General features: G+C 36.9%; 1 protein-coding gene across 16 annotated transcripts in view; it reads right to left on the bottom strand.

Annotated features, from left to right (window-relative positions):
* ERC1 (ELKS/RAB6-interacting/CAST family member 1) overlaps positions 1-23,489 on the bottom strand; it is a 560,596-nt gene that overhangs the window by 425,106 nt on the left and 112,001 nt on the right. For 9 of the 16 annotated variants that reach the window (XR_003519825.2, XR_003519824.2, XR_003519826.2 and 6 more), the window contains exons 4-7: positions 19,592-19,666; positions 11,878-12,033; positions 10,565-10,657; positions 7,215-7,382 (exon numbers count right to left, since the gene is read on the bottom strand). Coding sequence is in view for 13 of the 16 variants with exons in the window: in XM_027593114.1 (XP_027448915.1) it covers positions 7,215-7,382; positions 10,565-10,657; positions 11,878-12,033; positions 19,592-19,666 (492 nt within the window). In the remaining 3 variants the exon portion in view is untranslated. The remainder of the gene's footprint in view (positions 1-7,214; positions 7,383-10,564; positions 10,658-11,877; positions 12,034-19,591; positions 19,667-23,489) is intronic. The other 7 variants (XM_027593126.2, XM_027593118.2, XM_027593119.2 and 4 more) reach the window with 2 other exon arrangements.

Raw genomic sequence — 23,489 nt, 5'->3', positions numbered from 1 at the left:
GCCCATTCCTGTGCCAGTACTATACCATTCTGCGGTGCACTGATTGGTTTGGTTAGGCTCTGGAGTACATCTTCAGATCTATTAGGGCAGATCTCCCACCTTTTCCTCTTTTTCTTCACATTACTGTTAGAATAGCTTTATTTGTCCATATAATTTTTAAAATTTTTCAATTGTTGTAAAATACACAAAACATAAAATTTGCCATGTTAACCATTTTTAAGTGTACAGTTCAGTGGTGTTCAGTACATTCACATTGCTGTATATCCAATCTCCAGAACTCCCTTCATCTTGCAAAACAAAAACTGTACAATTAAAAACAAACAAACAAAAAAACAAAACAAAACCTCTTCATTCCCCCAACTCATAGCAACCACCATTGTACGTCTATCTTTATGAGTTTCTAAAAAATTACTGCTGTGAATTTTCATTGGAATTGACGTATATACTAACTTAGGCAAATTAATATCCTTACGGTATTAAATTATACCATCTACTGATATCACTAGATCTCTGAATTTCTTTTTCGTCATATCTCCCTATAGAGTCTTGGGCTTTCTTGCTTTTTCTACTTTTTGGAAAAACTTAAATATAAAAATGATCATTTATTTTTGAATTTTTGATAAAGAGCCATCTGAGCCACAGGATTTAGGAAGAGATAGGGTTGAAGGGTTGAGACTGATTAGCAATTTAATTTTCATAATGATTTTTGTTCGTGTTTTCTATTATCTCTTGAACCTACTTTGTCACATTTTCCAGAAATGTATTTGTTCTATCTTTTCAAGCTTATTAGAATATAATTATTTATAAATGTCTTATTATTTTTAAATTGTATGGTACTAGTAGTACTTCTTTATCATTCTGTAAGAGATGATCCTGTCTGATTAGCCCTTTTAAAACAACTAACAGCTTATTTTATCCTCTACTCTACTGATTGCTGACTTAGTTTCTATTACCCTCCAACCTACCGTTTCTTTGGTTTTGATTGTTGTTTTTTTCCTAGTCTCCTGATTTGTACACTTAGCTTATTTGCTTTCATTCTTTATTGCTTTCTGACAAATATAACAACAAGACATTTCCCTCTAAAAACTAGAGGATTAGTTCTATCCCACAGATTTTCTTTTGCTTTCTATTCTAGTCTTTTTTCTTTTTTTTAAAGTAGGCTCCACGCCCAGCATGGGGCTTGAACTCATGATCCTGAGATCAAGACCTGGGAAGAGATGGACGGTTAACCAAGTGAGCCACCCAGGCACTGCTATTCTAGTCTCCCTTAACCCAACAACTATTAAGTAGTACATTTTCAATACTAATCCAAAAGATATGTGCACCCCTATATTTACTGCAGCAGTATTTCCAACAGCCAAGATATGGAAATAATATGTGTCCATCAATAGACAAAGAGATAAGGAAAACATGGTACATATACAATGAAATATTACACAGCCATAAAAAAGGATGAGATCATGCCCTTTGAAACATTGATGGCCCTAGATAGTACTATACTTAGTGAAATAAGTCAGACTAAGACAAATACCATATGATTCCACTCATAAATGGCATCTAAAACAATGAATAAACAAAAAAAATACAGAATTAGACCTATAAATACAGTGAACAAACCGATGGTTGCCAAAGGACAGGGGAGTGGGGGGGTTAGGCAAATGGGGTGAAGGGGAGTGGGAGGTACAGGTTTCCAGTTATGGAATAAATAGGTCACGGGAATAAATGCACAGCATTAGGAATACAATGATATTGTAACAGCAATATAATGGGACAGATGGTAGCTAACCTTGTGGTGAACATAGCATAATGTATAAACTTGATAAATCACTAAGCTGTATACCTGAAACTAATATAACACTGTGTGTCAACTATACCCCCCCCAGAAAAAGTACATTTTCAGATTCAAGATTTATTTTAGTTTTATGTTGCAATTCTTCATTACTGATTGCTAATTTTGCTGTATTAGGGGTCAAAGAAAACAGTCCATGTGACTTTAATTCTTGAGAATTTTGACATTTCCTCTGTGGCCAAAAATTTGATTTTTATGACTATTCAGTAAGTTCTTAAAAATCACTGCATATTCTCTGTTAGTGCAATATTCTACAGAATACCTATTTGAGCTTATTGATGTTACTGAAATTTTCTAAATTATTTTTTTTGTTTCTTTGATCAAGTTCTAAAAGGAACATGTACTAATGACCAACTGCAATTGTTGATTCATCTGTTTCTCCCCACTGTTGTTTTATACACTTAAAGGCAACGTTGTTAGATGCATAAATGTTCACAATCACTGTTCTTTTTATCGGTATGTAACACTGCCCTCTGTGCTTTATGACTTCTTTCCTCAGTCAGTTAAGCATATGACTCTTGATTTCAGCTCAGGTCACAATCTCAGAGTCATGAGATCGAGCCCCATGTGGGGCTCCACGCTCAGCATGGAGTCTGTTTGTCCCTCCTCCTCTACTCCACACCTCCCCACCCACTCACACTCACTCTTAAAAAAAAAAAAAAAAAAAAAAAACACCAAAAAAGATAATTTAATTAGTGGCACCTAGGTGGCTCAGTCGGTTAAATGTTCAACTCTTGATCTCAGTTCAGGTCTTGCTCTCTGGGTCATGATTTCAAGCCCCTCCTTGTAGTCCACACTGGGCATGGAGTCTACTTTTAAATTAATTAATTAATTAATTAACTAATGTTAAAATAAATCAGATTGGGAAGACATATTTTCTTGATATACCTTTTATTTTTAAAATTTTTTTTCTATTATTTTTAATTCTGCTATTTTTTGTCTTATGCTTAACTCTTATTGACAATATATTCTGTTATCTTGTTTTTTAATCCAGTTGAGGTTTGTATTTTAATCTAAGTTTAACTTATTTGCATATGTTGCCTTTCCCATTATTCATACCATTTTGGCCAACATTTTTCATGGTGTCTACATACCTCTTATTTTTCCCCACCCCCTCCCCTAATTTTTTCTATTCTCCAATAGATAAATTGAGTTTTATACTCAAGATTTGAAACTTATACATTGTTTTATTCCCCTAGCATATTATCAGCCATACTTACAGTTATATTTTCCTGTCATTTTCTTAAGCTCATCATTATCTGCATCTCCTCAAATAAGACACTGCCCCATCCACCACTATGAACAGTGCCAACTCACCATTCGGAGCTGGGGGAATGGTGGTGGTGGGCAGGAAGCCCCCAAATCTGAGAGCCTCTAGTGTAATAATATATATCTCTACTCTGCCAACACTCTTTTTCTGAGGTGATCTTCTACTCAGGTATAGGTAATGTGGAGGAGAAGGGGGCACTCAGAAGCTAATCAGGCTACCTTCACAAGCTGGCTTGAACACCACACCAATGTTACACTACAGCACCTGCCCTCACCACTACCCCATGACTCGTAACAGGCTAAGCACTGCTCAGAGTGGTGATGGAGCAATGATCCACCTAGAACAATAAGAGAGAAACAGTATTTGAAAAATAACCCAAACCACCTCATGACGCCAAATCCTCTTTTATTCTGAGAAGTTGTTTCATATATACACATATATTCAGATTCCTCACAGGGAAGCATTATAGCATTATGTCCAAGAACATAAGCTTTGGAGTTTCAACTGATCAAATTCTGAATCCCAGGTAATCACTCAACAACTCATGTAACTTCAATCTCTCCAAGCTTCAGTGTGCCCATCTTTAAAATGTTATGACAATTCTTATTTCTTAGAAGATTACTGCAAGGATTAACTGAGAAAATGAAAGAAAGTACACATCCCTGCATGACACACAGAAAGCATCCAATATCAGGTATTATCGATTATGTTTTATGAATTATGGAAAGACTAGTCTCTAAAATGCACTTTGGTCCAAAGGATGTATTGCTAACTCTTAACTGTGCTGAGGAAGTCAAAGCTCCAGCTTGAAGAGCACAGCATACTGGGGCATTGGGTTGAGAATGCAAGTAAAAGGTGCATGCTCCAGTGCACCTACAGCCAAGCTCTAGTGCCTAAATATCCTAGATCCATGGCAGTTCTTTACTTTGTGCTGGATCAGCTATGAAAGAAGAACCACTTCCTACAAACTGTTCGTAAGATATAGATGATAGTATTCACCTATAATAAAACAGAATTCTAAAATTCAATGTCCTGGAGAAGAAAAAATTGTACTACTTTGAGGCAGTAAGGTGTCCATTATTTTAATTTATTGACAATATCAGCTCTGCACATTGAGAACTCAAACAAAAAATAAATTCATTGGTAGGTCCACAGTATGTCATCAAGACTTAGAAACAAGAAAATGGGCATAAAATAGAAAATTTCCTGAAAATACTGTAACCAATACTGAAAGTTCTGGGGTACCAGTGAGATTGGCCCTAAGTGCCAACCAAAAGTCATATGCTAATTAAAAGCTTCACCACAAGGAAAGCAAAAAAAAACCAAAACAAAATACTTATCTTGCCTAATCCATACTATTAATCTGAGGATCACATAAAACAGCAGAGATCAAATAAAATACAAGTGCTTATAAACTGTAAGGTAAGTAAAAGAATTTGAAACCCATTGATATTTAATATTTCCCTCTAAATTCAGATAAGAGCTACATAATTAAACATCTGTTCTAACCACAACAACCATAGGAAGTTTGGTACTTACAAATGAAGAAATGAAGGATTAAAGAGGTAAAGTAATTCATCCAAGGTCACATAACTAATAAACATAGATAACTGCATTCAAATTTAGGTCTGACTCCAAAGCCCATGCTTTTAACCACTATGGTACTAATCCAGACCACCTCTGTGAAGATCAACAGATTAAAAGAGATGTTCATAAAATAGGAGCAATTCCAGAAATACTATATATTGTACACTGCCCAATACAAAAGGGCCTCATTCCCTGGACCACGAACAAGAAGAAAATCAGGTCTTTTCCCACATCCCATTTTTCCTTAAAGGATTTTTAAAAACTCCTTGATCCATGTTCTTTTTCATACATGCTTGATTTAGCGATGTGAGAGTTAGATCAAAGTCTAGGAGAGCTGGAGAGATGAGGACAATATCAGTTACGAGCAAATTATAAAAATACGTGAGAATTTTCATAGAGCTGGTTCAAACTGCCTTTCATTGGGCTCTAACATGAGAAAGATGTTTTGGAAAAAGTGACCCCAGTCAAATGTCACCAGAGTAATTTGAGGGGAAAAAAGCACATACTAATAAATCACCATATCACATTCATATAATTATCCTATACTCAAAAGATTGTTGGCTTTTACAGTATTACCTTTTTAGGATGAGATGGTCATATTTGAGCAGTTGTCCTAGTGACTTATAGGGGTAATCACTGAAACTCAGTTACTCCCACGTGGCTAAAAACAAATAAGAACCATTCAAGAATGACCACAAATACAGTCTTTACTCTCTTTGGTACAAGAAATCAATCACAAGCCCATCTGTGTGAGACCTAGCGAATAAGAACACTATTTGAGAGGGGTACAAAGAAAAGGATGGATTGCCAAGAGGAAAAAAGTTGTTTATTAGACTGTGACAAGCTTTTAAATGTTTGCATTATCATTAACCAACTGCCTGATTCTCTGAGTCACACACCTGCCACCTCTAGCCAACGCCATCAGTCCTAAACTTGGAAGTAGGCTCACCTCCAAAACACTGGCACCCTCTTCTGACCCTTCTGTAGTACTGCATGCACACCAGCGACTGGGGCAAAAAACTCTAATAAAGGCATAAGTTAGTAACTTTGCAGGTAACAGTTTCCAGATAATTTTATATTTGCAATTCCCTGGATGAACATAAAACTAGCTGAATAAAAATATGAAAGAGCAGATCTTCTAAATAAAATATATGCCAATGAAAAGAAAACCAACTGTGTTCTCTTAATACTTTCAGTTTATATACATCAATAGCTACAGTGATGACAATAACAAAAGCTTTATTGTGTCCAATAAGCCAGTTTAATCCTAACAACAACCCGATGAGGCAGACACTCCTACTCTCTTCATCTTACAGACGGAGGGAAAGTGAGGCACAGTGAAGTTAAATAACATGCCCAGGATCACATAACCTGGTAGTAAGTGGTAAAGCTGAATTTCAAATTCAGTCTATGACCCCAGAGCCAAAACCTAAGTTTTATCTAAAATATTCCTGTGAGGTAGAATGAGATTGCTATCCTGATAATGGATTGACAGAAAAAGTCTGAGTTGTAAGGAAAATTACCAATACATCATCCAAATCTCTCATTTTCAACAAAGTCCCAAACTGTACAAAAATAAAATATTACATGAAAGAGTTTTGGTCATTTCCCCATTCTTCCTCACTTGAAGATTCTCATCTTCTGGGTCTATAATGTTTTTATGCATTCTTTTTACTTCTCATTCCTCTTTTCCATCCAAGCATGCCCTTACTTACCCACCTGGTTCTTTAAAAGAAAAAGATTAAAAAAAAAAAAAACTAATCCACGTTGTATGCTGTATGTTTTCTTCTATAAAGCAGAACTGTTTACCTATTTCTACCTAAGTTCCCTATTTCACTAGACCTTTAAAAAAATATTTAAGGCAATAAATCCAAATAGCATCATCAATTCCTTCTCTTTGATCATTACAAATATGATAGGTTCTCAACTATATGGAATTATTTAGGGTATTCCTACCTATAATCAGGGCTGACAGGCTATTTCTAAAAATACTAACTTCATTTTCAAACAGGATATGAAGGCACACTGTCTCATGATCTGTAGTTCAAAACAAGATCTACTTAGAAAATTTCTAGATTCTGCAGTTTGCCTACATAAAGCTAGACATAATATCAAAAATTAAGAACACTTAATAATCTAAACACAAGGTAACCAAGCTCACTGCCATTCATGACTAGAAGATTCATCATGGGTGAGAACAAAAGATTCATTTGGATTTCTTTTTTATAACTATCTTTACAACATTTCATAATGTCAAAGTATACTTAGAAGTACAAACTTAGGGAACGTTCAAAGAATTAAAAGCATACATAAACTGCACCAGATTTGTTAGATCTAAGAACTGAACCAAGACAGTTATAGTTTTAGTATAGTATGATCACACTGCTAAAGAATTATTCATTACATTATTCATATCTCCTGAATCCAAGTATAACAAAAACAGCACAGGCAATACACGTGAAAAGGTGCAAGGAAGTGACTCCCTGCCAATACCAGAATTCTTCTCACCTCGGTCTGCAGGATGGCAGCCCGTTGTTCTTTAGCAGTCAAGGACTCCTTCAGCACTTCAATGTGTTGCTTACTGTCGGAGAACTGGTTTGTGAGTGTTTCTAGCTTTGTCTGTAGGGCTAGTAGTTCTGTGTCCTTTCTGGACAGCTCCTGCTTCACCTGACCAATCTAGAGAAGAAAATAAAACACTGTAAGGAAAAAAGAAATGAAACAATCACCTCTGATCTGGATCTTTGACAGATCCGAGTCACAAAACATGAAACTAAATATAGCATTAGTTTTATGACAAAACATAATTCATCTTATTCCATCATCAAATCTTGGATGACCACCCAGCCTCCCCCCGCCAATAGGGAAATTCCAGGTTTCATGTACTGTGTCTCCTAAACACTCTTCAAAATCCCTTAGAAAAAGAATAGAGGGAGAAAAATCCCAATTCAATTAGATTACTGTGAGATGACAGGAAGCATCTGAATACCACTGTGCTGATCAAACAGTTTTCATTTTATTAAGTCAGACCTCTTAAAACATAAAGCAGGATTAGTGTAGATGTAAAACAGAAGGGAAAAAGAAAACCTCCTAGCATTGCTATTTAAAGTTAAATTCAAAAGCTGCTGCTGGTATACTGTTTATTTTTTCATTCACAAACAAAAGTTTACATAAAATCCTTATCTTAAAAAGCTACCTTTTTTGTTATGAGGCATTATAAACCTGTGCCTCTTAGAAATCATATAATTTTGATGAGTTAGGGATACTGACCTTAAAAAAAATTCCACCTACAAAGTTATATCATCTACAACATCATACCAACTAAATGGATAAAAAAGTATATGACTTAAATGCATAAAGGCTCATTCTGTAAGAATCGACATGTGTAATTTGAATCTGAATTACTGACAGAGTAATCCATAAGTCAAGAAGTGCCATTCATTCTCCCATAAATTTCTATCATCTTAACTTAAAAAAAATTTTTATTTCAAACATCTCATTTACATTTCTACTGTTGTTTCTAAGCATTTTCTAAATAGTCTCTTATTCTAAATGTGCACCAAATAAAAATCAGATTTGCTTTTACATTCTATTCTGTATCCTGCCTAGCGAGGCAGCTGTGCACTAACAGATTAATTATTGGAAGTATAAATCTGACCGACAAGTCAGTAATTTCAGTATTACTGATGAAAGTTCTTTGTATTCTTTTCATTGAATAGTATTTTTACTATAATATATATAGTATTTTTACTATAATAATCTTAGGTATAAGGGACAATTTAAGAACAATTTCCCATGAGGAAGTATGAAATAAATATTACTTTAATTAAAATTAGACTTTTAAGGAGTGCTAAAAATAAATGTCTCATTTACTCTTCTTGTTAGCAAGAAGACAAGCATTTTCCTCATATGCATGAAAATTCTATTTGCAGATTTAGTTATTCACTCATTCCACAAATATTTCTATATGCATACTGTATGCAAACTACTTGAGGATACTTAGAACATCAATGGAAGATGACTGTAAATGGCAGCTATCTTCATCCTGTAATATAAATATATACCCTGGAGTTACCACATACTGTAATGTTGTGGCATCTTTCATGACATCCCTTTTCCAATAAAAAATACATATTTACATTATTCCATCCTTAACATACAGGTTGCTCTAAAATCTGTTGTATGAATGAATATTCAGGAGAAATGTTTAAAATGTTATCACTTCCTCAACTAAAGAACTACTACGGTTTAAAGATTACCTCCAATCACATGGTTAAAAATAAGTATAAAATCCCTGTTTCCTCATCATCTACTTTATTAAAGAATCATCAAATACTAGTATATTGACCATAAAGACGGAGAAAGGGACAAAAATATTCTAAATGGAAAGCAGAGTTTAGAAGCACACATTTTCCATAAAAGTTAGGAGCACGAGGCTTTGCAGTCACTCACACCTGAGGATAAGTGTGTCTTTGAGTATTTACTTCTCTAAGCCTTGGTTTCCTAATCAGTAAAATGGAGAAAGTAAACAGTCGCTACTGTAATATTTGGAGATTAAATAAAATAATGTATGGAATGTGCTTAGCCTGTTGTCTGACACAACAAAGAAATATTTATAATAGCTAAGAAAAAAAAAGTAAAGTTATACATCAACTACTCCTCTAGAAAATACAGTTACCATAAACCAAATCAGTCCCTTTTAGAAAAAATATTTCACTTTACTACCTGTACTATAAAGGGGTCCATAAATAGCAAAAACATCAAATTAGCACAAGTTTGTGGTTTTTTTTAATGCTGCGTTCCTGTCTTATCCCACAATCATGTTCAGAAGCAGTTTTTCCTGACACTGGTGTGACATACGTACACATGGCGGAGTACAGGGCAGAAGACAGAAGGGCTCACCGGCACGGGCTCTGGAACCAGACTGCTTGTGTAAAAATCAAGCTCTGCCTCTTACCAGATACATCACCTGAGCACCACTTGGCTACCTCAGTTTCCACATCTATAAATTGGGGTTGGGTGATATACCAACCTTAGCAGGTTATAAGTGCTTGAGTGTTAGCTATTTTATTATTTTTGTATTACACTTTGAAATGGAATCTTAAGTTCTTTAGACAGAAGATTAAACTAGATTTAGAGACTTTATGTTTCAGGCTAATTCTAATTTACTAGATAACTCTAAATAAGCAAATCACTTTCTAAACATCTGTTCTAAAAAAAGGAACATTTGTTGGAAAATCACCTAATGGAGACTTAAAGATAATACATATGAAGTTAAAGCTCTTTACTCAAGAATTTCAAATTCTAAGAGAGTCCATCTTAAAAGTTTTCATCAAAAGAAGAAAAAAAATTTTGTAACTATGGTGATGGACGTTAACTAGACTTACTGTGAAGATCATTTTAATATATATATATCTCAAATCATTATGTTGCAAATCTGAAACTAATACATAGTTATAAATCAATTATACCTTACTTTAAAAAGAAAAAGAATTTCAAATTCAAATAATCACTAGAACAGAGAACATTTGCATATTCTTATACCAAAGAAGAAACAGAGATCACCATTCATATAAATCAACAAGTATCTACAAAAGGAAAGGAAAAAAAACACTCTTGGAAGTACCATCCATACAGTGACAAAAGCAACAATAAAGAACCAGAACAAGTGAGGGCTCACTGCACACAAAGTGACATATGGGTCAAACTGGTGAACAGGAGTCGGTTAAAGAGCAGAGCAGGCTGGTTAGTGCTAGTATTGGGCAAAGCTGCCAACCGGAAAACGAAAGTATAAGCCACCCAGAAGCCAGAGCTAGCAGGGTCCCACTGTGGGATCGCTGCACACAAAGAGTAAATCTTACGGCAAAGACCTCAGCCTGAAGACCAGCCGCTCTCTTTTTCAGCTCCTCCCCTTGAGCCTCTTTCGAACTTAGTTCCTCCTTCAGTTGCTCTACCTGTCACGACATTGTTATTCTTTTTCACTTATGTGTCAATTTAGGTCTTATTATTTGCTTTTCAGCCAGAGCAGTAACTGGAAATAACAATAACCTATATAACACAATCAAATCTGTTCCCTTAATTCCCTCTTCAAAGCACCCTAGATAGTTTCTCTACTTTCACAGGGGTTTCTTAATGGACTTAAATGTGCCAATCAACAAATGGAAAGCAAAGATTGTATTATAGTGTATTTTCCTCTCAAATTAGGGTGAAAAATACAAACTAATAGAAACTTGAATATGTGAATTTTTAAGTTCTAAAACTGACAAATTTTCAGTAGTCACTGATAACAGATGCTTAAAATAATAAAGGAATATTCTACTGACTTTTATGCCAGGTATGAGTCCACAGCAGGAAGACAGAAACTGGAGAGGGAGTTAGAAAAATTGTGTATCATTCCTCTACAGTTTTCTGTTCTGAGAAACTGGGAAACTAATACAATTGGGATACGAGGGGTACTTATTTTCTAGCAATATTTTATAATCACAATTATGATTTTTAATTAAACCAAAACAAACTTGGCAAATTGATAACTATAATAAACTAGATCCTCCAATTTGCCTAAATAGTTTATAGAATCAAACTAGATGGCTGTGGACCTAAGGAAAAAATATTGTGACTGAGTTTCTAAATATGGACTGACATGCCGTGCTGATACGAATCTTGAAGTGCACACGGGAAACAATAAACCTGATACAAATGCATCTTCTCCAAGGGATAGAGCAAAGGGTTTTTCTTTATGGAACTGTATTTGAAGGGAAAATAGGATATTATTTAAGCCATTTCAGAAAAAAAAAAAAGTGGGGGAACTGGGTTCAGCCTCTTAGGGTTTTGACTTTTACAATACTACACAAGAGTTAAAGAACTTGGTGTCTCATGGAGTGAGAAAAACTCAATTTGGATATAATTCTACTAAATCACCTCAGAAGTACTGATAGATATAAATCTTAAACTGTGACAACACATATCAGCTTTTCTTTTAAAAGTAAAAACTTGAAATAACGATACATGGGTAATTCTGACTTTAGTTCTCAGAAAGTTGCATTTGAAAGAATTCTAAGTATCCTTCCTGAAGTCTGATAAAACAATGTGAAGTTCTTCATCATCACTAAGGAAATAGAAATATGCATCAATTTCTCAAAACTCTTTTAAAAATTACAGTATCACACACCATTACCTTATTTTTCATAAATTTAGAATGACTCCGATAGACCTCCATTTGTTTCATTTCTTCTTCCCGTTCTTCAGTACTCAAGGCCCCATTTGATTTCAGCATCTGAATTTCCTCTTCCAAGTCTCGGAGCCCACGCTCCATAGAGGAAATTTTTGAATCCTGAAGATAATGGTAGATAAAGACATTAAAGTATTCACAAAGAATCAGAGAAGTTGAAAAACTCAGTCTTTACAGATGGTGAATTTAATAAAGATAAATATGCAGGAAAACTGCTGTCTAGCATTTGGTGCCTTGCTTCTAAATTATATCCTTTATGGCCACTTGGGTGAAAGGAGGACAGTTCATATCTAGAATATGATTTTTCCTCTGTCTCTTCCTCCAGTCCGTACCCTCTCATTTAAAGTTGAGAGAATTATCTTTAAAAAATAGTAGAAGAGGGGCGCCTGGGTGGCTCAGTCGTTAAGTGCCTGCCTTCGGCTCAGGTTATGATCCCAAAGTCCTGGGATCGAGCCCTGCATCAGGCTCCCGGCTCCATGGGAAGCCTGCTTCTCCCTCTCCCACTCTGCCAGCTTGTGTTCCCTCTCTCGCTGTGTCTCCCTCTGTCAAATAAAATCTTAAAAAAAAAAAAAAGTAGAAGCAATAGAAAGCTAGTTAAAGTTTCTTTGTACTTCATGGTCAACAAATTTCTAGGGAAAAATTTTGTAATATTAACAAAGAAACCGTTCCTAGTTACTCTATCATTCTACTGTGATCCCTAAAAGGTTTATTTCTGCTCCCAAAGGAGGGAGAAAAAGAGTAAAAGTGTTTCAAAGACTTATGCAATAATGTGTGTAACTATATTTGCAATAATAAAGATTTTATAGCATCCCATTGTAAAAATAACAAAGGGATGAATAATTATGCTAACAATTACAGTTTATCATATTACTTATTTTCTAGTTCTCTACATTTTAAGTATTTTGTAATAATTTTTTTTAAAAAATCACTGCCCTTATAAATCATCATCTCCACAAATATCACCTCCCAGTAGAACATTCCTCTATGTTCAATTTCTTGGTTTTGCTTGTCACAGTATCTAATTTATCCCCTAGTTTACTTTAGATGTTATCAATTGCAGAAAGATCACTTTAGATGTCAATTACAGAAAAATTCCTACATGAAATGAAAATTTTATATCTAAAGTTGTATATGTTTATTCACCTAAGAAATAAAGTAGAAGCATAAATTAAGTATAGTTTTATTTTATTTGGAACTTCAGAGAAACCAGCCCTTTAGAAAGTAATTTTGAAATTACTTCCCTTTGCACTTCATCTCAAAGATTTCTTGATTGACATTCCTTGCTATCATAATTCTTAGAGCATGCAGATAAAAGTTAAAGGATTTATCATGAGACAAATACCACTAGCAATTTTTAGGTTCAGGGGAGAGAAGGGGGATGTACTCCTTGTCCTGCACTGTTACCTTTAAAAATATAACAACAAAAACTTTTTTTAGAAATCTACTCAAATTAAACTTATATTTAGTTCAAAATTAAATGCACTGAAGTAATGCAATCAAGAGATACACTAAACCTAAATTCTGAAATTGGTGGGTGCGTCCCATTTCTACCACAGCCTAAAAAAAAAAAAAAAATAGCGAGCCACAATTAATCTCCTGGCCCATAAAAAATAAATACAAGCATAACTTGAAGGTATTGTGGGCTCACCTGCAGACCACTGCATTTAAATAAATACCACAATAAAGCAAGTCAAATACATTTTTTGGTTTTCCACTGCACATAAAAGTTATGTTTATATGGTCTATTAAGTATATAATAACATTATGGAAAAAATGTACATACCTTAATTTAAAAAATAACTTATTGCTAAAAAATACTATCATCTGAGCTTTCAGCAAATCATAATCTTTTTGCTGGTGGAGGGACTTGCCTACATGCTGATAGGTACTGACTGGTAAAGGTGGTGGCTGCTGAATTTAGAGTTACTGTGGCAATTACTTTCTTTCTTTTTTTTTTTTAAGATTTTATTTATTTACTTGACAGAGAGACATAGCGAGAGAGGAACACAACAGGGGGGAGTTGGAGAGGGAGAAGCAGGCGCCCCGCCTGAGCAGGGAGCCCAATGCGGGGCTCGATCCCAGGTCCCCAGGACCACGACCTGAACCGAAGGCAGACGCCTAACGACTGAGACACCCAGGCGCCCCGACTGTAGCAATTTCTTAAAATAAGTCAACAAAGGTTTGCTGCATCGATTAACTTTTCCTTTCATGAACAATTTCTCTATAGCATGTGATACTGTCTGACAGCATTTTACCCACAGAACTTCTTTCAAAATTAGAATCAATCCTCTCAAACCCTGCTGCTGCTTTATCAACTAAGATTACATAATATTCTAAATCCTTGGTTGTCATTTCAACAACTTTCATGGCATCTTCACCAGGAGTAGATTCCATCTTAAAAAAAAACACTTTTTTTTGCTCACCCATAAGAAACTCCTCATCTGTTCAAGTTTTAGCATAAGATTCAAGAAATTCAGTCACACCTTCAGGCTCCACTTCTAATTCTAGTTTTCTTGCTATTTCTGCCACGTCTGCAGCTCTTCCCCTACTGAAGTCCTGAACCCCTCAAAGTCATCCAGGAGGGCTGGAGTCAACTTCTTCCAAACTCCTATTCAGATTGATATTTTTACCCCTTCCCATGAATCACAAATGTTCTTACTGGCATCTGGAATGGTGAATCCCTTCCAGAAGGTCCAAATCCTTTAGGAGAATCACTATCTATGGCAGCTATAGCCTTACGAATGCATTTCTTAAACAATAATACCTGGAAATCAAAATGACTCCCTGATCCATGGGTTGCCGAATGAATGTTTTGTTAGTAGGCATGAAAACAACAATAATCTCTTTGTCCATCTCCATCAGAGCTCTTCAGTGAGCAGGTGCATTGTCAATAAACAGTCATATTTTGAAAAGAACCTCTTTTTCTCTGTAGTAGGTCCCAACAGTGGGCTTAAAATATTCAGTAATGTTGTGAACAGATGCGCTGCCATCTAGGCTTTGTTTACAGAGCACAGGCAGAGCAGACTCAGCATAATTCTTAAGGCCCCAGGATTTTTGGAATGGTAAATGAGCACTGGCTTCAACTTAAAGTCACTAGCTGCATTAGCCTCTAACAAGAAGCTCTGAAGCCAGGCACTGACTTCTCCTCTAGCTATGAAAGTCCTAGATGGCATCTTCTTCCAACAGAAAACTGTTTCATCTACATTGAAAATCTGTTCTTTAGTGGCGCCAGCTTCATCAGTGATCTTACTAGGTCTTCTGGGTAACTTGCTGCAGCTTCTCCCTCCATACCTGCTGTTTTACCTTGCACTTTTATGTCATAGAGATGGCTTCTTTCCTTAAACCTCATGAACAAATCTCTGCTGGCTTCAAACTTTTCTTCTGCAGCTTCCTCGCCTCTTTCAGCCATCACAGAATTGAGAGACTTACAGCCTCCCTCTGGATTAGGCTTTGGCTTAAGGGAACATTGTGGCTAGTCTGATCTTCTATCCAGACCCCTGTAACTTTCTTCATATGAGCAATAAGGCTGTTTCACTGTCTTATCATTCATTTGTTCACTAGAGTAGCCATTTTTAATTTCCTTCAAGTACTCTTCCTTTGCATTTATAATTCAGCTGTTTGGTCTAAGAGGCCTGGCTTTGAGCCTGTCTCAGCTTTGGACCTGTCTTCCTCACTAAGCTTAATCATTTCTAGCTTTTGATTTAAAGTGAGAGACATGTGACTCTTTTCACTTAAATATGTAGAGACCACTGTAGGGTTATTAATTGGCCTAGAGTAACATCGAAGATCACTGATCACAGATCACCATAACAAATATAATAATGATGAAAAAGTTTGAAATACTGGGAGAATTTCTAACATGTGACAGAGAGACATGAAGTGAACAAATGCTGTTGGAAAAACAGCACCAAAAGACCTGCTTGATGCAAGGTTGCCACAAACCTTCAATTTGTAAAAAATACAGTATCTGCAAAACACAATAAAGTGAGGCACAATAAACCAAGGTATACCTGTAAACTATTTTCATTGTACTATCTGAAAATTCACCTTTAAGATTACTATACATCTTCCTGGAAAAATCAGGATGTAGTCCCTTAAGAATAACTAAAATACTACGCATATGCATGGGACTAACCTGCAAATGAAAGGTGGTTGACCTCTGACATTAGTGGGGCGGGGGGTGGGGGGTGATGAAAAAGGGCCAATGGAAAAAGGGACTGTATTTCTAGTACCATTGGTACTCCACACAAGACAAAATTGCTTCCAGCTATGAACTCAAGCTCCACACATCACATAGACAACCTCTAACTGTACAAAGCCCCCACAATGCCCCAAGAAACATTATCCATCTTCTCCCCTAACTCCAACACAAATACAGAGGCAGCTCTTGACCAAATCAGCACCCTCACTACCAAATCATGTCCCATAAAAGCTTCTCCCCAAAAGGGACCAAACTATAACTGTGAAAGTCAAGAGGCTGCCACTGACCGCCCAGATAAGAGACCTGCCAGGCTACTCACTGAAATCAAGCCAGAAAAGCAATGTCTGATATGCTCAACTTGTCCTAGCACCAACTCAACCAGACTGAGTTTAAGTGAGGATAGTCCTTCCAACAAGGTTTGTTATTCCTAGAATGTATAATAATAAGTAAATAAATTCCTTATCATCTTACTACTCTGTACTTCCCCAGCCCTGGGTTTCCCATCATTAATCACCCAATTCCAGTGAGCCTCCTGGAATCCCCTGTTCCTTATTAAATTTCTCAAATCCTCACCTTTTTTCCCCCCAAATTGTCTCCTTATCCCAAGGTAAACTGACTTCCCCAAAGGACAGACTTTCCCTGCACTCTCTCCAATGAAGGTCACTAATGCCCCAGTACCAGAAAAGAGCAGGGGAAAAGTGCTCCCTCCCTTTATTTACAGCTCACACTCCTTTTTACTTTACCCTCCTCGCTGCTGCCATCTAGGGACTTCCCAATCACTCCCCGCCATTTGAAAACATCTTTGGCACCTGGCTCACAATCAATCTTCCCTTCAAATGCCACTCCTGCCATCATCCTGGGATTTCAATGTCCTAAATTCCAATGACCTCATCCACCACTCCATTTCAGCTATCCACTTGATAGGACTACCCTCTGGATCCTAAAATCACCCAGGACTCTCTCCCCAGGCCTGCTGCACCATCATTTTCTATTTGCTGTTCTTAAACCCCACAGAGATCTCCACTTCCCTGTCACATTTTCTCCCAACCTATCAGTCCACTCTGAATTCTCTTCCTTCCTATCCACACTACATTCTTGTACTGATCATGCAAACTACTCTCTCACCATGATGCTCAATTCATCTGCATCCCAATAGTTCTGCCATTATCTACCAGGCAAAACTCTCACCTAGAGCAGTACAGTTAATTCTTCCCTGTTCCTCCACTACTAAAGAAAAAAGGAAAAAAATTAGAGAAGAAGGAAGGGGAAGTGGAGTGGAGAGGGAGAAGATGGGAGGGGGAAGAAGGCAAGAGAAGGGAGGAAGAGGAGGAAGAAAAGGCAGAGGGAAGAGAAAAGAAAATTACATCACCTTGAAGACAGGTAGGCTCTTTAATGGTCTATCAATCATCTTCCTTTCCTCTTCCCCCCAAGACTACTCTAGACCTTCAAAATTCTCTCAAGCTCATGCCACATTCTCAGCAACTCAACTATTTCAGCTGTGATTTCAGCAAAGCATCCACCGGACCCAACTGGGCCACCAGAATCTCAGAATCTCTTGCTTCTTAACCAAATGGCTGAAGGTTAACACAACTTAACACAGATCCACTACCAATTAATACTATTATACTTCCCTACTCTATCCAAAGGCGAGTAACATGATTTTGGAAACACAGGTACATTCATGTGTTTTATTCTTAGGTTTAAACAGGGCTCAGGAAATAAAATGTACAAATAGATTTGTGGGAAATGGGAACTAAAATGGAACCTTTTTAAGGCTCTTTACAGAATTATGTTCAAGATTGCTAACTGTCTAACTACAAAGAACCCAGAATTCTTCTAATTTAGAATTTGTTTGGTAAATCCTTTCCCCATTGGAAATAAAGATATACACAAACAAAATTTTAAGAGGAAATCATTTAAATTCAGAGAAAAGTTCTTAAAACTGTACTTGAGAAGCCTCTATTTAGATAAAACTATATACCAATAACTCAATATTCTTGTTGTCATAACCAAATATTAAATAAAGACCCAAAAGCAGAAAATGTCAAACTTTTTAGGGAATATGAAGAAGCTAAAAAACAGAAAGAAAGAGAGAGAGGTCCTTATCTGTAAGAGTCTTTCAGCTTTTGTAAGAAAGACTATGATGTTCATCAAAATAATAATAGCAGTAGCAGCTAACAGTTTACGATATGCCAGATACTATTCAAAGTTGGGAGGGGGAAGAAGGCAAGAGAAGGGAGAAAGAGGAGGAAGAAACTAATTTAAACCTCAAAACAACCTACAGGATAGCAATATTATTACCGCCTCCTATCGATAAAGAAATTGAGGTATAGGGAGGTTAAGTAACTTACTCTGTGTCATATAACTGATTCAAGTAAAGCCAAATTTTGGACCCAAGGAATTTAGAGGCAAGCTCTTAACATAACATGGCGCCCAAAGATTTCTAACTATTCATTAACTTAAGGCAGCGTTTTTCAAAAGTATGGTCCATGTTCTATGTCCTGGATCCCCCCAGACCTTTTCAAGAAGTCTGCATAGTCAAAACTATTTTCGTAATAATACTATGACTTTATTTGCCTTGTCCACTGTGTTAACATTTGCACTAAAGGTATATAAGCAATAGTGGGGAAAAACTGCTAGTGTCTTAGGACAACAGGCAGTGGCACCAAACCATACCAGCAGTCACTGTACTCTTCAGTGTCAGGCACTCACAGAAAAAAAGAAAGAAATATCAGAAATTAAAAAAAAAAAATTAGGAGAGCTTTCTCGGCCCAATGTGGGTCTTGAACTCATGACCCCGAAGTCAAGAGTCACATGCTCTGCCAATTGAGCTAGCCAGGCGCCCCTAGAAATAAAATTTTTGGAAGACTGCTTCCCTGGAGAATGCCCCTAACGAGGCAGTAAAATTTATTACTTTTAATTAGTCACAACCCTTAGGAACATATCTTTTTAATATTCTGTGTGATGAATGGGAAGGAGCTAGGCATATCCGCCCACTGAAGTACGACAGTTGTTCCTTCAGAATAGCACTTGTGTGCCTCTTTGAGTTGCAAGCTGCATTAGGTAGTTTTTTCATGGAACATCATTTTTACTTGGAAGAACAATTGACAAACTATGGCTACTAAACTTAGTATTAGGCAGGCATTTTCTAAAAATGAATGAATGAGCCTGTCATTTTAAGAGAATACAGGGGTCCTGAGATCAAAAGGTTTAAGCATAGCTCATTTAAAGAAATTCTGGACAAGCCTTTTTGGTCCCATTTGAGTTATGATCTATAACTAAAAGGGAATAAAACTGAAGTTCTTTTAAAATGTCCTTTTAATCATCTTACTATGTCTTCTCAATCTACAAAATAAGTGAAATATTATTACATACCACTTTCTAAAACTCACACAGGAAAGTCTGTAATCACTTCAAAGTATAAAGTGACTCCCAAGATTCTTGTAGATTCTTACTTACCTTCATTTCAATAACAGTTTGCAGAGCTTTTGTTTTGGCAGAATCAGGAGCATTCTCAAATCTCCGATGCATCTCCTATACAAGAGAAGCAAAAAAGAGAGTAAGTGTCCTCCTTTTCACTCGTTTTTTCTTAAAGGGAGGGTAGAGAAGGACGGGGAGAGGGAGTAATTGTGTAAAAAAGATGATTACCCCAGCCTTACAAGACACTCTGATCCCTGTCCACCAGACCTTCCCCAGTGGGTCAGAAAACCCACAGGCTGCATTCAGGCTAAGGAAGTATAAGAGTCAAACATACAGGCATAAAAAGTCCCTGTCAGTGAACATCTATTTAAAATTAGTCACACAGATGAAATCGGTACAACAGATGGAAACTACAACGCAACCCCAGACTGGTGTGTCAATTTTCCACATAACTCTAAGACATATAAATCAGAACTCCAAACAGTCCAAAAGGGAGATCAGAAATACTCCCTTTTTAAAAGGAGATATAAAAGCAGTCACAATCAGTCTGCACTGCACAGAGCTACTGAAAGCATTTGTGTTAACCACATCCTTTCTATAGCATCTACCCCAGAGTAACAACTGGCTACCTGTGATGAAAATCTCTCTCTAGTGGGGTGACAAGTAGAAAGAAAAAAGAAGATAAGGTTGTTCACGTCTACAAAATGTCATAAAAACATAACTATTCTTTTTCATCTAAATTTTAGTGAGTTCAGAATCAGGAAGAAAGGAAGCTATGGTAGTAATATCACAATTAGGGTCTTCAAGGGTCACAGTAAAGGTATCAGACCACGTCAGGCTATTTCCTGTCAGATTGTGTGAATGTCTCTGACTTAATCAGTCAACATTTCCAAAGTACCCTGGCATAGCTTCTAGTGATCCCGGAGAATACACAGATGAATACTTTCCATCTGAACTATACTTAACCATAATAAAAGGAATGTGTAATACTTTAATTATACCTTTCACTTAAATCATTCATTCTTGCCTGGCCAGGAAGAATGGTTTGAGAGAAAACAGAAAACAGAATTGCACACTTCACTGAGTTACCTCTTCCTCAAAGAGTAGTGCCAATAACTGACAAAAGTTCTAAATTATAAAGTCAACGGTTTAAAAACCAGTAACTTTTGAACATCCACATTTACCAGTTGGCTGCTGAAACTACAGTGCAAACCACTATTAATATATACCACCTTTTCTGCTACTTTTCTCCCTAACTCCAGCCTTAAATATTCAACAAGTTATCCCATCCGTACGTTTAACAAATACCTCAAACTCTTCAAGCCCAAGAGTAAACTCTTGGTGGTGCTCTAAAGCCTGCTCCATCCTTCCAGTCACTCAGGTGAAACATCTGAGTCTTAATGCCTTCCTTTTGCTTTCAAGCCACAGTCAATCAGGAAATCCAGTTAACTCTACTTTCAAAATATATCCAAAATGTAAGCACTCCTTGCCATCTCCACTGTTACCACTTGGAGTAAGCTACAAACAAAAATATATCTTTTAAGGGTGCCTGGGTGGTACAGCTGGTTAAGCATTCGACTCCTGGTTTTGGCTCAGGTCGTGATCTCAGCTCTTGTTTGGTTGAATAATGTGCACACCAACCATACAAGGTAGCCCTTCCCCAATCCCACAGATTCAACTACAGTTGACTCTTAAACAACATGGGTTTGAACTGTACTGGTCCACTTATACGTGTATTATTTTTTCTTTTTTTTAAAGATTTTATTATTATATTTATTAGAGAGAGAGAGAGAGAGAGAGAGCACAAGCGGGGGGAGGGGCAGAGAGAGAGAGAAGCAGACTCCCCGCTGAGCAGGGAGCCCAATGCGGGCCTCCATCCCAGGACCCCAGGACCATGACCTGAGCCAAAGGCAGATGCTTAACTGACTGAGCCACCTAGGCGCCCTTATATATATTATTTTTTTAAATAAATATAGTACAGTACTGTAAATGTGTTTTCTCTTATGATTTTTAATACCTTTTCTTTTCTCTAGCTCACCTAGAGAATACAGTAAATAATATATATAATATACAAATTATGTGTAAATCAACCATTTATGTTATCAGGAAGGCTTGCAGTCAATAGTAGGTTATTAGTAGTTAAGTTTTGGGAGAGTCAGACATTCTATGCAGATTTTCGACTATAGAGGGGTCAGCTCCCAACCCCCTCATTGTTCAAAAGTCAACTGTCTTACCTTTCCATGGATAACCTGCAAAATCTATTTATCTAACCTTGTAGTGGACATCTATCACTCTTTCTTGACATGATATCTAATCTCCCTTTTATGTTTGGGGATTCCACATTTTAAGACAGTCTTCCTTCCACAATAAAAGCTAAAAATGCCACATATTTTTTCCCCAGCCTTTCTTGCAGTTAAAGTCCAGACACAAGACCTCATCTCCACCAGAATCTTTTAACAGAAGACTTGGGGACGTGAATAGTGACAATTCTGGCAATGAGTGGCAGAGGCAGCAGCTACCTCAAGCTCCCAGTCTCAGGAATGGCAGAGGTTCCAAAGGTAGTGAGCAGTGTCAGTAGTGTCAGCCAAACAAGCTGCTGTGTCTGTGCCCTGCACCAAGAGCAGGACTGTCTTCCCCAAACCGATAAAGGAGCATGATGGACTAGAGACTGGTTTTGGCCGTATAACTTCTGTACCCAGTCTCTCCAGCCCTCCTAGAGATTCTGCCCGGATTATAGCAACAGTCTCCCAAAGTTGATCTCCCCAGTAACACAATGGAAGACTGTTGCTTTAATTTAATTATTTTAAGTTATTTCTTTCTCTACCTCTCCATTCAAACAATTCATCCACAACACCAATGAATGCCAGGGTGCCAAATCTAGTGGACACCTTTCTGTTGTCATCTTCCTAGAACTCTCAGAGGCATTCAAAGCAGTGGGCCACTCCCTCCTATACACACATTTTCTCTTGACTATTACAAACACCACACTCTCCTATTCTTCTTTCTCTCCAAGTGCTTCTTCTGTTTCTTTTGCAGGTTCTTCCTTCTAAATTAGACCCCTAAATACTACAGTGACCAGGTGACAAGTCCTAAACCCTCTTCTCTTTGCCATCTAAACTCTCTAATCCATAACATTGCTTAAACTTCATCTGAAACACAAGTGAACTCCTAGGCCCTCTGCTCTGATTTCAGACTCATTTATCCAACTGCCCATTTGATATCTCTATTTAGATGTCTAATAGGTAATTTATATTGTCCATAACAAAACTCTTGATTTTTCTCTTCCTTAATCTAGCCCCTCATCTGATGAGTGTGATGAGAGATGAGTCTTCTCCATCTCATTAAATGGCACCACCCTCCCAGTGGTTCAGCCAAACACCAGTGTCTCATTCTTCCCAGATTTTCATTTCCCACAACCAATTCAAACAGGAGGCAGGGATTGCTCCATCTTCAAAATATGTCTTGAATTATTCCACTTCACTCCATTTCCAGTTCAGCTGAACCCTAGATTACTATGACAGCTGTTAGTTTCCTTCCACTTCCTCTGTCCATTCTCAAGAGAGCACCAGGGTAATCTTCACAGAGGATCAACAAATTATGACAGTTTAGTCTGCTTTGAATCCTTCAATGAGTTTCCCATTTACTTCTCACTCTCTACAAAATCAACATGATCTGACCATAATGGATAGAAGACTGGCCCTCCTGTTGTAAACTATTTTAAAATTAGATAAAATGCACGAAGTAACTGTTTTCATACACTGGAAAACAAGGGCATAGGTCTATGATCCTTTGAAAGAAGAGAAACAAACACTGATGGCCCAGACTGCTATTCAGTATGTGAAGCAAGGAGAGGAAGCCCAAACAGAAGATAGCCGTCATGCAGAACTCAGAAGAAGGATTAATGGGTAAGATTCCTAAGACAGCAGAAATGTGCAGA

Source organism: Zalophus californianus, chromosome 9, assembly GCF_009762305.2.
Source record: "Zalophus californianus isolate mZalCal1 chromosome 9, mZalCal1.pri.v2, whole genome shotgun sequence".
NCBI classification, from domain to species: domain Eukaryota; kingdom Metazoa; phylum Chordata; class Mammalia; order Carnivora; family Otariidae; genus Zalophus; species Zalophus californianus.
Note: the sequence above shows the minus strand (reverse complement) of the source record. Positions and strands in the feature narration are given on the sequence as shown.